Source organism: Crocuta crocuta, unplaced genomic scaffold (assembly GCF_008692635.1).
Source record: "Crocuta crocuta isolate KB4526 unplaced genomic scaffold, BGI_CrCroc_1.0 scaffold727, whole genome shotgun sequence".
NCBI classification, from domain to species: Eukaryota; Metazoa; Chordata; class Mammalia; order Carnivora; family Hyaenidae; genus Crocuta; species Crocuta crocuta.
Window position 1 is genome coordinate 532,175 of NW_027527964.1, and position 14,500 is coordinate 546,674.

Genomic DNA, 14,500 nt, shown 5'->3' on the forward strand with positions numbered 1-14,500 from the left:
GTTTTCTTTTCTTTTTTCTTTTTTTTCCCTCATTTTCTTCCCGGTCTCCTTTTTGACTCCCTCCCCCTTTATGCTCGCCCAATCCTCCCCCCGCTGCTGAGAAGTGGGGGAGGGTCTCGGCCTCCAGTTTCCCGCCCCACCGGGGCCCGGGCGAGCATGGGGGGCAAGCAGAGCACGGCGGCCCGCTCCCGGGGCCCCTTTCCGGGGGTCTCCACCGATGACAGCGCCGTGCCCCCGCCGGGAGGGGCGCCCCACTTTGGGCACTATCGGGCGGGCGGCGGGGCCATGGGGCTGCGCAGCCGCTCGGTCAGCTCGGTGGCGGGCATGGGCATGGACCCCAGCACGGCCGGGGGGGTGCCCTTTGGCCTCTACACCCCCGCCTCCCGGGGGACAGGCGACTCGGAGAGGGCGCCCGGCGGCGGAGGGTCTGCGTCCGACTCCACCTATGCCCATGGCAATGGTTACCAGGAGACCGGCGGCGGTCACCATAGAGACGGGATGCTGTACCTGGGCTCCCGAGCCTCGCTGGCGGATGCTCTACCTCTGCACATCGCACCCAGGTGGTTCAGCTCGCACAGTGGTGAGTCCGCGGGCGGTGGAGGCCTCGGAGGGTGGAGTGCAAGGGAGGGCGCGCCGGGGCGCCCCAGACCTTCGCGCGCTTGCGAAGATTTGGATGTGGAGTGCGCGACCTGCATCTGTCTGCTTTCCCTTTGGTTCCTGGGGATGAATGGGATATCTATCCTCCAGAAAAGAGGCTTCCTGCGAGGCTGCGGGGCCGGGCGTTTTAGGACTTAAGGCGTTGGTTCACTTGTGGATGAGCGGAGAGAAACCTGCCTATTGAAGTCCCATTTATTGGCATCACCATCCTCAGAAAGGAGGTCTTGTCTGGCTTATAACAAGTCGGCCTCGATGCTTCCTTTCTGTCACTGCAGCATTGTGCCTGCCTCGCCGATAACAGAGAGAGAGACCCCGTTTGACCAAGCAGTATCTCTCGAACAAAGAGTGTGAGAAGAAAGAAAATTGGGGACAAGTGTTGTTTGGATTAGGGCTCTCACTTCTGCTGGGAAAAGGGGGTGCCCAATTTTGCCAATCTCCTACCGGAGATCTGTTCAAATTGTTAAAAATGGAGCAGCCGGAAGGCTGCTGGCATAGACAGGTGTGGCCTGCTGGATGGAGGGCCTCGCCAGGGAGCCTCCCTCTGAGGCTTTGCAGGACCTGGGCTCTGGTGGCGGGTGCTGCATGCAGTAGGTTTGGCTCCATGACTCTCGCATCCCTCCATCTTTTTTCTTCCCCTCCATGCTAAGGGCTAGGTCTTCCTGGTGATCCGTATCTTTTGTAATGGGGAGGGGGGACTTTATTGCCTGGCTGTTGGTACATTACAGGGGAAGAGGAGGATTCAAAGAATATGGACAAATTCATTTTGTGAACTTCTGGTGACAGGCCAGCAAAAAGCTGGAGGAGGGTTTCCCGGCCCCTGACTGGCAGGGCAGAGAAGGCACTGGAGGAAAACAGGTCTATCTGCTCAGCTAACCTGAGAAGCCAGGTTCGGCTTCTAGAAAATTGGTCAAAAGGGGTGTGGGGCCGCTGTTTGCCAATTGGCAAGTTGGAGTGAAGAAGTTAACATATTCAGACTTCTTTGAGAGACTTAAGAAAATCCAGGTATTGTGTAGAAAGAAGAAAGATTGCTTTATGGAGGGTCTATTGGATCACTGGTTCAACTATTGTGAAATACGGTAGACTTTTTGGATCTTTTTGAATTTTTGGTAATTGTCTGGCATCTGGCTTTTGTCTCGATTTTTATAAACTTTAATTTGTGAAATAATTTTTTGAGGGGGAAATAGTGACTAATTTAGAGTAACACTGCAAAGTGGCTTTTGAATTGTTAAAATGGTATTTTAATCCCTGAACAGACCTCTAGCTTCCTCCACCTGCATCAGTTCTCTGCTCTGAATGAGATGCAAGGTGTGACTGCTTTGGGTGCTTCAAGATATTTGATCATTTTTAGACATCTTGAAGTTAAAATTTTTTTCTAACAAAATTTTGGTCCAGAAAGAGTTAGCTGTATTTGTGAGAAGACTGAGGTTAAGTTTTTGAAAGAACCGTCATTAGTATCTGACTTTAAGCTGAAAAACACTATAAGATTCTCTAAAATCACAGAATTTTGTATGTTTGCAAAACAAATGTAATCTTAGAGACCCTTGTCTGGGAAAGGAGTTTGCGTTTTGCTAAAATTTCTTATCTGTCTCTTACTAGAAACTTTTTTTCCCTTATTCCACCGGGTACCAGGTTCCATGTTGGAGTTATGAACTTACAGTTGGATTCCAAAATTTCGGACTCTTCAGCTGTAAAACCTGACTTTAATTTTTTTTCATCCAGCTGTGGTGAGCATAGGAGGAGCCACTGAACCATGAGAATCCGGGAGTTGGGGCATATTAATCCCTTTGGGACTGATAATAAAGTGTGTGTGAGGCTGCTCCTAATATTTTGGGTAATACATTCTTTTTTGAAATTATTTACGCACGCACACACACACGTGGTTTAAAGTAATCTTTATGCCCAACGTGGGTTTGAAACACAGGACCCCAAGATCAAGAGTCTCATGCTCTATGGGCTGAGCCAGCCAGGTCCCCAGGTAAGAAATTCTTTGTAGGACCATCCGGTCCTTTTGTAAGACACTGGGTATACCTAGCGCTGCCTACGACATGCTTCCACAAAGTGTCCAAATGTTCTTGGTACAGGTGGAGGGGGGAGGGTGGGCACCATCCTGATTGAAAGCCACGGTTTTAGGGATTCATTCTTTTATTCAAATAAAGTAGTTTTTCCTTTGCAGTTCATTTGAGATGAACCTTCGTATTTCCACTTTTATGCAATGGTAGTTCTGTCTCACTTTCCGGAACAGGCCACAGGATCTTCCTTCCAGGACATCCCTTTCCTCTCTTGTTTATTGCTGCAAGAGGAGAAACTTGTTTCTATTTTGGAGCCTTTGAGTAAGGTCCAAGCAGTTTTCGCTCTTGTGTCATAAGAGTGGAAGCATAAGGATTTCGGCGCACAGTTGAGTTGATGCCTAGAAGTTGATGTGATGTTGTTGCCTGTGTTTTTAAGGTGCTTTTGGAACTCTTCCTGGGCACAGAAATCAGTTGTCAGTGAAATAAGAGGGGGAGTTCAGTGTGCACGAAGCTTCCGCAGTGTGCACGAAGTTGTATCTAGAGGTAGAATACTGGGGTCTCAGCCCCTCCTGGGAGTAGCTGTGACCTTGGGTAAGACACATCACCTCTCTGGAGCCTCATCTTTGTTATTTTTAAAATAGATGTGGAAATATTTGGCAGCCAGCCTGTCAAGGTTGTTCCCCAAAGCCTGTGAGGATACATAGCCATCACATGTCTTCTCTCAGTTCCTGCCCTTCCCCAGGTTGTGACCCTTGCACACCCTGGTCCCTGTAATTGGAATGCCTTTCCTTCCTTTCTGTACATGGAATAGCTCATTCTGATCCCTTAGAGCTCACCTTAAATTTCTCCTCAGAGGCCACTCTTAAAAATGGCCTCCCTCATGTTAATCTCTCCACAGTCACTCACCGTAACAGCACTTAACACATTTTATAAGTTTTATTTATCCCTTTACTTTTTCTGTTTAGTTTGACTAAGGAGCTCCGTGAGAGCAGGACTGTGCCTCTTGCTCCCTGTTGTATCTCTGGCACTGTGCGTGCCTGGCACAGAGATTTGTCAAGTGAATGAATTGGAGTGCCTCGTGTCCATCTTCTCATTTAATTGTCACGGTAACTCTAAGAGGTAGACGTTTTTATTCCCGTTTTACAGGTGAGGAGACTGAGATATAGGACACGGGTAAGGAGCCTCCACAAGGTCAAATAGCTAAGAGGTGGTAGAGCTGGGGTTGGGACGTAGGTCTCCAGTGTTAGAACCGGGGCTCCTAACCATTACACACCACTGCCTGTCATCCTGAAACACAGGGAAGCTGGGGAGTGTCCTGGAAATCGTACTGGCCTCCGAGTCACAGGGCTAGGCTTATCTACTGTTTGGGGTACCAGTTAACTGCCTGACTTGTGACCTTGGGCAAGTGAGTCATCTAGCCTCAGAGTCACCGGTTTGTCACCTGTAAGACGGAGATAATACCTGTCCTGCTTACCTTTCAGAGTCATGGTGAGGGGTCTCATGGGATAGTGTTTACAAAAGCCAAATAACATACAAAGGGAAAGCGGTCTTCCTGTAGGGGCACTTCTCTGATAGTCCTCTGCCTTTCATCTCTGCAGAATTTGCTGGGCAGAGAGATTTAGAACTGTGTGAACTGTTCCCCCAGAATGGCTGCTAGTGCTCTCTATTGAAATCTGACCTACATTGACAGTCCGTTGATAATCATGAAGGCCATTGAGAAGAACTGCTTTATAAGATGAGAGTTAGTGTCCCTTTCTTTCCACATTAAGATGTAAATTTCCCTTTAAGGTGTTTAATCCCCTATGGGTCTTCTGAGTGGTGTTCTGGAGGTCTGGTCATTCTTTTTTTTGGCGGTCCTGTTTATCTCAGAACGTGGATTACTAGATGTTGGTGGGGTTTGGGGGGGAACATAGAGGATCCACCATGTTAGAAAGAAGAGGTTGCCTGTTTTCTGGGTCCTGGTATAAAATGTCACTGAGGGTTTCAGTCCAGTTTCTTAGTCATGTGTACGTATACACGTGCATATTCAGAAAAATGTAAACTGTTCTCTATTGTCGCCAAGTCTTCAACTGGGGCTGATCGAAGGTAACTTTTGATAAATCTTTAACATGCTAGCAAGATATCTCATGGATTCCATTTTGCTTCCATGTTAGTGTTCTCAAGTGATTTAATTGTTTTTACTTAAATAATTAAGGAAAGTTGCCAGTCCAATTATTGGAGTGGATCCGAAAGCCTCCCTGTGCCTCCCACAGGTGTGTGAGAGGTAAAGGTCCTTTACATGGTTTCTGGGGAAGGAAAAGAAAGCATTTTGTGGTCTTCAAAGACCATGATGGGTCTCCTGCTCTGCAAAAATTATATTTTTAATGGAAATTTTTCTGTAAAGCAAAGTTTTTAGTTCTCTGTTACCATGAGGGCTTATTTTCTGTAAAGTAAAAAAAAGTTCCCTTGAGAAGCCGATGATTTACTGAAGGTCACAGTCAACTCTTCCTCATTGAGGTTTGAAGGGTGTTGGAAGATACAGTGGTTTCACTCTTCAGGTGTTTGTTTTAGGGAATGTGTACATTTTGCTATTAAACAAAGACACACCCCAAATATGTCATAAGGAATACTCTGAGCCAGTCCACTCTGCACCAAAGAAATATACCTCTAGTGCCTTTTGGGAAAAGGAACATGCTTTGTATTTTACAAATGCGATTATTCAACCCAAGCTTATTGGGCACTAACATTTTGGCAGATCCAGTTATAAAACTAAACCTCAATTTTGACAGCTTCAGAATTGGAAACAAATTCGTAGAGAGGTGGTGGTAGTAACTTAAATGGACAAGTCTCGCTTCTCTAACCCTTAAATAGGGGCATTTTTAATGACGGTGGGTCACTGAGGTTGTAGTACTAGAATCTCGAAGTTAGCTCAAAACCTAAATCCTAATCCCAGCCTTTTAGAATGCTAAATGAGTATAAATTACCATCTGTTTCTTTTCTAAGCTTTGTCATGGCCTAGTCTGTATCAAATTGTTCTTAGTGGTTCCTGTGGGTCTAGGTTTGAGTATGAGAAGGGACTTCTTGGAGACCCAGCAATTTTCACTTCTGAATCTTCTTTTCTCATAAGGACAAAGAGTTATCCTTGAGTGCAACAGTTGTGTTCCTGGTTTGTTGTTGTTGTTGTTGTTGTTGTTGTTTTAATTTGTTTTTTCAGTTTACATCCAAGTTAGTTAGCATATAGTGCAACAATGACTTCAGGAGTAGATTTCTTTGTGCCCTTTACCCATTTAGCCCAATCCCCCTCCCACAACCCCTCCAGAAACCCTCTGTTCTCTATATTTAAGAGTCTCTTATGTTTTTGTCCCTCCCTGTTTTTATATTATTTTTGCTTCCCTTCCCTTATGTTCATCTGTTTTGTATCTTAAAGTCCTCATATGAATGAAGTCATGGTATTTGTCTTTCTCTGACTAATTTCACTTAGCATAATACCCTCTAGTTCCATCCACATAGTTCAAATGGCAAGATTTCGTTCTTTTTGATTGCCAAGTAAAACTCCATTGTGTGTGTGTATATACATATATATATATATACCACATCTTCTTTATGTACTCATTATCAATGGGCATTTGGGCTCTTTCTATTTGTGTATTTTTTTTAAAGTTTATTTATTTATTCTGAGAGAGAAAAGAGGGAGAGAGAGAGAGAGAACATGAGTGGGGTAGGGGCAGTGAGAGAGGTAGAGAAAATTCCAAGCAGGCTCTCTGCTGACAGCGGAGCCAATGCGGGGCTCCAACTCATGATCTAGGAGCTCATGAGTCAGATGCTTAACTGATTGAGCCACCCAGGTGCCCCAGGGTTCCTGGTTTTGATATTTGAGGGGTGGATTGTGGGTATGATTGAATAAACTGAAGACCAGCAGCATTCAAGTGAGAAGCAAATAAAGAGCCAAGTTTAATCCTTTTTTAAAATCTTTTTTTGAATGTTTATTATCTTTTTACATTTTTATTTATTTATTTTTGAACGAGAGAGCTCGAGAACTTGAGCGGGGGAGAGGCAAAGAGAGAGGGAGACAGAGAATCCCAAGCAGGCTCTGGGCTGCTGGCTCAGAGCCCAAAGTGGGGCTCAGTCCCCAGTGTACCATGAGATCATGACCTGAGCCAAAACCAAGAGTCCGATGCTTAACCGCCTGAGTGACCCAGGTGCCCTGAGCCAAGTTTAATCTTAAAGCAGCAGCTGGGGTAGCTTCTCGATTGAAGAGACTGTTTACCTTGAGATCTCCCTGGAGTTGTTAGAATTGAGAGTACAACCTTCCTCTGTTGGAAGTAAAGAGGAAGGGGGGAATTCACTGGGTCCCTGTAAACACCAAGTTAAAGGAGGCAATATAATTTCTAGTGCACTCTTTGGATCCATAACAAGAAGGCGGCAGATACACCAAGAGTTCCCCTGATTTCTGTGAATGGTTCAAAGGGTTTTCAAGCTTGACTCTGCCCACTATTCTCTAGAGGGCTTGTTAACAATGCAGATGACTGGACCTCACTCTCAGAATTCAGTGGAACTAAGAGACCCAACAATCTAAATTTGTAACAAATGATTCTGAAAATTCTCTTCCCAGAGAAAGAACTCTAAATGCTTTTATCGTACACTCATTAGCATGCTTCTCAGTATTACTACACCGATCAAGTATCTAAGTATCTCCTAAGCAGGATCCTTACAAATCTTCCTTTCACCTGCTCCCAGAGGGTAGCGTCACCCAGCGAGAGCATTGCTCATTGTTAGACGGTTTTCTTTTACGTGGAACTAAGCATTTTTCTCCAGGAGAGAGGTGTGAGCCTGTCTACCTTGGTCCTGAGAATTGAAGCGGGCTCAGAACAGGTCATTGTGGCAGTGTCTCCTTTCCTTCTCTGCTTGTCTTCCCCCTGAGTTTTCATCCTAAGGCACAGCTGCCTTTGGCTGCTTGTGCTACTGAAGGGCTTACAGAGCAACATCCTCTTTTGTGTATCCCTAGCCAGCAGCTAGACAAGTCTGAGATCCTAGAATGAATCCAGACTTTAAATGGACAAAATACCTATTTTTCCCTTGCTCTTACAGACCCCCAAATAGGAGACTTTTAGGGCGTGCATATGGAGATCTGTTGAGCTAAGAGACTTATTTATTCGGTTGGTATTTATTAAGTGCCTCCAGTATACTATATTCTGAATATTGCAGCTTATGGAAGATTTTCCCTTCTTCCTCAGTTTTTCTGTGGAATTAACAAACTCAAGGTTTTCTTCATGGGGCTGCTACATGGATGGTACTTCCTCCTTCCTCTTTACTGATCCTCTTACTTCTTTCCTAAACCCTGTTTCTGGGCTAGAGCAGAGGATCATTTCTCTGTGGTTCCAGTCAAGTGCTTGTTAAAAATTCCTCCTATATCCTAATACAAGTGGTCCTCTATCTTCTCAATGAGAGTCTCAAAAGGTAAAACTGTTTTTCAGACTCTTCATGTGAATATTTGGCTTCAGTATCTCTGTCGTCCCTAGGGCCGCTTTTCTTTCTGGTCATTGAACACTCTTGTCTAGAAGCATGATCCACTGCTTTGGTAATCTTGTCTCTGTAAAATTTATCCCAAGCCACAAATACCCATAAGGAAAGATGAGGAACTGTTTTAACCCTTGGTCTTCTATGTTCCTGAGCTCCGCAGTATTGATACTCAGTGCTATTTTAAGTGATTTTTAAATGCTCTTTTAAACGTTTTATTTATTTTTGAGAGAGAAAGAGAGACAGCGTGAGCAGGGGACGGTCAGAGAGAGAGGGAGACACAGAATCCGAAGCAGGCTCCAGGCTCTGAGCTGTCATCACAGAGCCCAACACGGGGCTCAAACCCACGAACTATAAGATCATGACCTGAGCTGAAGTCGGACGCTTAACTGACTGAGCCACCCAGGCGCCCTATTTTAAATGATTTTTAAAGCCTTGTTTATGATAGCCAGCATTGGTGACCGAAATGTCCTCCTCGTAATTATTAAATGTGTGTTACATTAGAGTATTTTTTTGCTGAAAGTAAAGCATTTTTAAAAAATGCTCCATTCTCAGAGACTTAATGTGGACTTTAGCTGTAAGATGATACCTGAATTTTTGGAGAAACCCTACCTTATATTTAGGACTATGTAGTCATCTTGATCTTCGTGAATTAGACTTGTCATAGCTTGGCTCCAACTTTCTCGTCAGTAGTACCTTTAGCCCTCTAAAATAAAAAGTATAATTAAATAAGTCATACTTCACAAGGAGTTGTTCTAAAATTGGTCACTACAGTATCTTTTAAGGTCAAAGTTGATTTGTTAGCATTTGGGAAAAACTTAAGTCTGGAGTCACCCAGTGATTTGGGACAGAGGTAGGCGAACCCAGAACACTAGCCTCCAGCCATTTTGGTCATTTTGCCCACATTTCTCAACTCTTTGGAGATATTTTCATTTGTTTCTTCTCCAGTAATACTTTTTTTTTTTTTTCCTGCTAAGAGGCTGCTTTTCCTTAGTGAGGGCCATTAGAATTCTTTGATCCTGCTGCCTGCCTGAGTACTCTGGGAATCCTACAAGGATTCGAGGGAGTCCTTGGGATTCCAACTCAAACCAATGAAGTAGTTGCCTACCATAAATATTAACTTTTTGTGATACTGTTCTCTTCTACTTAGATCATTTACAGTTTTAATGCCCACTAAGATAGAATGCCATCTAAGTCAGTTTTCTGGAGAAACTTTGTTATAACGCCACTCCTATAACAAGCATCACCAAATACCCATGTACACCATATATTATTAGTTTTCCTCAATCCTGGTCAGATGTGACTAAAGTATTCATACCATTGCAGCCAGTTGCCCTGGAGAACTCTGGCAAGTCTAATACCTGTGGTGAGGGCTGGCTTGCACACTAGCTGCCTTCCATGTTAATATCTGACCAGCCCAGTCTTGTTGGCTGTGTTTAATTCATCTATTCCCTGCCTCCTCTCTCATCCCAGAGGCCAAGCACAGCATAAAAGGATAGTGAATCTAAGCATCTCCAGTATTTTGAGGTATAGGAATCGCCTATGAAGTGGCAGACCTTTGAGAAATAGTATTGTGAGCTGTTCTGTTTTTGCTGTGGCTTTGGAAAACCTTTGGATTCTTCTACTGAAAATTTGTTTGAAAAAAAAATCTTTTTAATGAAACAGTGTGAGTCACAAAGCAGCCACTCCTTCTCATAATAGCATTTCTCACCAGGGGAATTTTTGGTAGCTGTTGGGGGAGGGATTTGAGTAGGTTGTGGATGATAAATCCCTGGGTGGAACATAACCAGAGGCTGCCATATCAGAACTCTGGTGCTTTCCATGCTGACAGTGAGCCCTGAATTCAAAGTGCAGGACAGCAGAATAGAATGGGGAGGCCTGTGCTCAGTGAATAGCCACAGTAGCATGACCAATGAGATTGGAGTTTGACATTCAAACTCAGTTCATTAAAACACCATTGTAGTGTGAAAGGATCATGAAACTGAGGCCTGGGGTCGGAGGCCGTGAGGCCATTTATAAGAAGAGCATCATGTTTCTTGTTAAGGGAAGGCTGTGGACCTAATGATGAGAATATAAGAGTCACAAGTGTGCCTCCTTTTTCTCTATTGTGAAATGGGGGCATGGTGCTTGGCACTGACCATGAGACCTCTTTACAAGGAGACAACTCATATGAGGTCATCAGTGCTCTTAAGATTTTAGGTCTAATAAAACATTTAGAATGGCACTCAAAGTGAACACATTACCTAGTCAGCCTCTGTAGGATGGTGAAAAGGAAATGCCAGAGATAGTAAGAGTTTAGAACGAGCCAGGATTATGCTGTCAGCATCCAGAATGCTATCCTCAACATCTCTGCCCACCCAAACCTGAGTTTTCACTGTTCCCAACTCCAGTGGCTTACAACTCTTCAGTCCTGTGTCTGAACCACTGTCTTATGTAAGCTACAGGCAGAGGGAAGTCTGAAAGGTTAGTACAACTGTGTTAAGATTTTCTTTCCTTCGGAAAGTCATAGCTGTCTCCACTCCGTGTTTTCCTGGCTTTGTACTTTTCTTCAAAGCCTCTTAACAATTCTTCCAAGGCCCCAGAGCTCAATAAAGGGGAACAGGAAGTCAGCGTTTGATGCCTAAGAACCAGTCATAGAGAACAGGGCCCAAACAGGGGACTCAGAGGGGGATTTCTGGGCCTTGAAGCTATCCGGCCTGTAGGATTACAGATCCATCCTTTGGGGATGACTTTGATCAATGCCTTGAAATAAGGAAGGAGCAAGAGGAAACTCTGCTTCTCTGAGCGGACTACATTTTCTTGGCTGATACAGTGGAGGCTTAACATTTTTAATTGTTCCCGTAATTACAAAGTATCTTTTTCCTGAGGAGTTCAAAACACTTATGGAAAAAGAGATGGTCACTTTTTATTTTATTTATTTAAAAAAAATTTTTTTTAATGCTTTATTTATTCCTGAGAAAGAGAGACAGTGTGAGCAGGGGAGGGTCAGAGAGAGAGGGAGACACAGAACCAGAAGCAGGCTCCAGGCTCTGAGCTGTCAGCACAGAGCCCGACGCGGGGCTCGAACCCACGAACCGTGAGATCATGACCTGAGCTGAAGTCGGACGCTTAACCGACTGAGCCACCCAGGCGCCCCAGATGGTCACTTTTTAAATTAAGTTTTTAATGTTAATTCCAATGTGGTTAACATACAGTGTTACATTAGTTTCAGGTGTACAATATATTGATTCCATGCATCATCCATTGCTCACTGTGGTAAGTGTACTCTTAATCTCCAGCCCCTGTTTTACCCATCCCACACCCACCTCCTCTCTGGTAACCATCAGTTTGTTCTCTAATATTTAAGGGTCTATTTCTTGGTTTGACTCTCTCTCTCTCTTACCCTTTGCTCGTTTGTTTTGTTTCTTGAATTCCATATATGAGTGAAATCACGTTTCACTTATTTCGCTTATCATTATACTCTCTAGCTCCATCTGCATCATTGCAAACGGTAAGATTTTATTCTTTTGTAAGGCTGAGTAATACTCCATTGGATATATATACCGTCACTTCTTTATCCATTCATCTATCTATGGATACTTGGGCTGCTTTCATAGTTTAGCTATTGTAAATAATGCCGCAAAAAACAAATACCTTTGAATTAGTATTTTTTGATAAATACCCAGTAGTGTGATTACTGGGTTGTAGGGTAGTTCTATTTTTAATCTTTTTTAAAAAAAGTTTTGTTTATTTAAGTAATCTGTACACCCCAAGTGAGGCTCGAACTCATGACCTTGAGATCAAGAGTCCCATGCCCTTCTGATTGAGCCAGCCAGGTGCCCCTCTGTGTGTCTGTTTTTATGCCAGTACCATACCGGTTTTATTAGTACACCTATGTACTATAACTTGAAAAGTCTGAAATTGTGATGCCTCTAGTTTTGTTTTTTTCTTTTTCAAGATTACTTTGGCTGTTTGGGGTCTTTTATGGTTCCATACACATTTTAGAATTGTTTGTTACTAGTTTTGTGAAAAATGCTGTTGGTATTTTGATAGGCGTTGCATTAAATGCATAGATTGCTTTGGGTAATATAGACATTTTAATAATTTTTCTTCCAACCTCTGAGCCTGGACTGTCTTTTCCATTTCTTTGTGTCATCTTGAATTTCTTTCAACAGTGTTTTATAGTTTTCAGAGTACGGGTCTTTCACCTCTTTGGCTAAGTTTATTCCTAGGTATTTTATTGTTTTTGGTGCAATTGAAAATGTTAGTTGTTTTCTTAATTTCAATTTTATTAGTGTATACAAACACAATGGATTTCTATACATTGCTTTTGTATCTTTCTACTCTACTGAATTCAGTTATCAGTTCTAATAGTATTTTTGGTGGGGTTTTTAGGGTTTTCTGTATATAATATCATGCCATCTGCAAATAATGGAGGTTTTACTTTTTCCTTACCAACTTGGATGCCTTTTATTTCCTTTTATTGTCTAACTGCTATGTCTAGAACTTCCAGGACTATGTTGAATAAAAGTGGTGAGAGTGGATATCCTTGTCTTTTTCCAAACCTTAGGGGAAAAGCTCTCAGTTTTTCCCCATAGAGTATGATGTTAACTGTGGGTTTGTCATAAATGGCCTTTAGTATGTTGAGGTATGTTCCCTCTAGACCTACTTTATTGAGGGTTTTTATCATGAATGGAAGCTGTACTATATCAGATGCTTTTTCTGCAAGGTAATAATCGCTTTTATAAAGTAGCAAAAATTATTTCCTTGCCTCCCGTTTCCTTGAGGATCCTCAGGGTACATCTTGTCATAGGGTCTGACCCTTCCTTTTCCTGTCTGTTCACTTGTATTAGGTGAACTCTAAAGTCTCAGTCCTATGATTGAAAAATGGAAGAGTCACAGGGGTTTATACTATCTCAATTTGGTACGTTTCAGGAAATCACATGGTGTGACTGAATAAGAGCTCTGGTCTCTTGAAATCTTTTCAAAAAAATCTATTTTAGACATTCAAAAGAGAGAATGTATTTGCCTATCAAATAGACTTATGAATAAACTATTACAGATGTAATTGCATAAATCCACCCAGTTCTCATATTTTTCCTTCCCTCCCCAAAGGTAACCACTCCCTGACTCTCCGGTTTATCATCCTCTATGTGTTCATATTTTTATTGCATGTTTCTGTCTAAAACAATATTCATTTAATTCATAAAGACTTTATCATAATGCCTCTGTCCTTTCATATCCCTGTGTATGTCTCAAAATGGATTTGAGATCTCTAAATCTCTTATTGTTCGTGTTGACACATTCATTTTCACTGTTGCACTCTGTCGTGTGACTGTATCACAAATACCACCACTTATCGGGGCTCCTTGGTGGCTCAGTCAGTTAAGCATCGGAGTCTTGATTTCAGCTCAGGTCATGATCTGACGGTTTATGAGTTCAAATCCTGCGTTGGGCTCTGTTCTGGCAGCGTGGAGCCTTCTTGGGATTCTTTCTCTCTGCCCTCCCCTGCTTGAGCACTCTTTGTCTCTCTCAATACGTAAATAAATAAACGTTTTAAAGAGTTACTTATTTATTTTTTTTATATTTTTATTTATTTCTAGGAGAGAGAGAGAGAGAGCATGAGCAGGGGAGGGCCAGAGAGAGAGGGAGACACAGACTCCGAAATAGGCTCCAGGCTCTGAGCTGGCAGTCAGCACAGAGCCCGACACGGGGCTCGAACCCACGAACCGCAAGATCATGACCTAAGCGAAAGTTGGACGCTTAACCGACTAAGCCACCCAGGCACCCCTTTAAAGAGTTTTTTAAATATCACCATTTATTGATCCATTCTCTGATAATGGGTATTAAAGTTATTTTCAGTTGCTTTGAGAATTTTTTCTATGTTTCTTTATATACTCAAGTGAGAGTCTTTTTAGGGTACATCCTTAGTCGTGAAATAGCTGGATCATAGAATATATATATCTTCAGCTTAAATGAGATATTGCCCAGTGGCTCTCCAATATGCTTGTACCAATTTACATTCCCAAAATAGCATATTTTTACTTCCTCCATGTCCTTGCCAAAACTTGATATCGTCATACTTTAATTTTTGGCAAGCTCTGGTGGTTACAAAATGGTATATCACTCTGATTTTGTTATTTATGTATTTGATAATATGTATTCACATATAACTAATATATTAGTATTACATAGTTAATCAAAATGTTTCCTCTTCTATGAAATGCTTGTTCATGCTGGGACACCTGGGTGGCTCAGTCAGTTAAGCATCTGACTTCAGCTCAGGTCATGATCTCACGGTTCGTGGGTTCGAGCCCCGCTTCGGGCTCTGCTGACAGCTCAGAGCCTGGAGCCTGCTT

The 14,500-nt window shown here is 42.8% G+C and overlaps 1 protein-coding gene across 1 annotated transcript in view; it reads left to right on the forward strand.

Annotated features, from left to right (window-relative positions):
• The first annotated feature begins 6 nt into the window (after positions 1-6).
• Positions 7-14,500, forward strand: part of ZNRF1 (zinc and ring finger 1) — a 104,205-nt gene continuing 89,711 nt past the window's right edge. Inside the window, exon 1 of the mRNA XM_077752805.1 lies at positions 7-580. Within this exon, the coding sequence (XP_077608931.1) occupies positions 157-580 (424 nt within the window). The 5' untranslated portion in view covers positions 7-156. The remainder of the gene's footprint in view (positions 581-14,500) is intronic.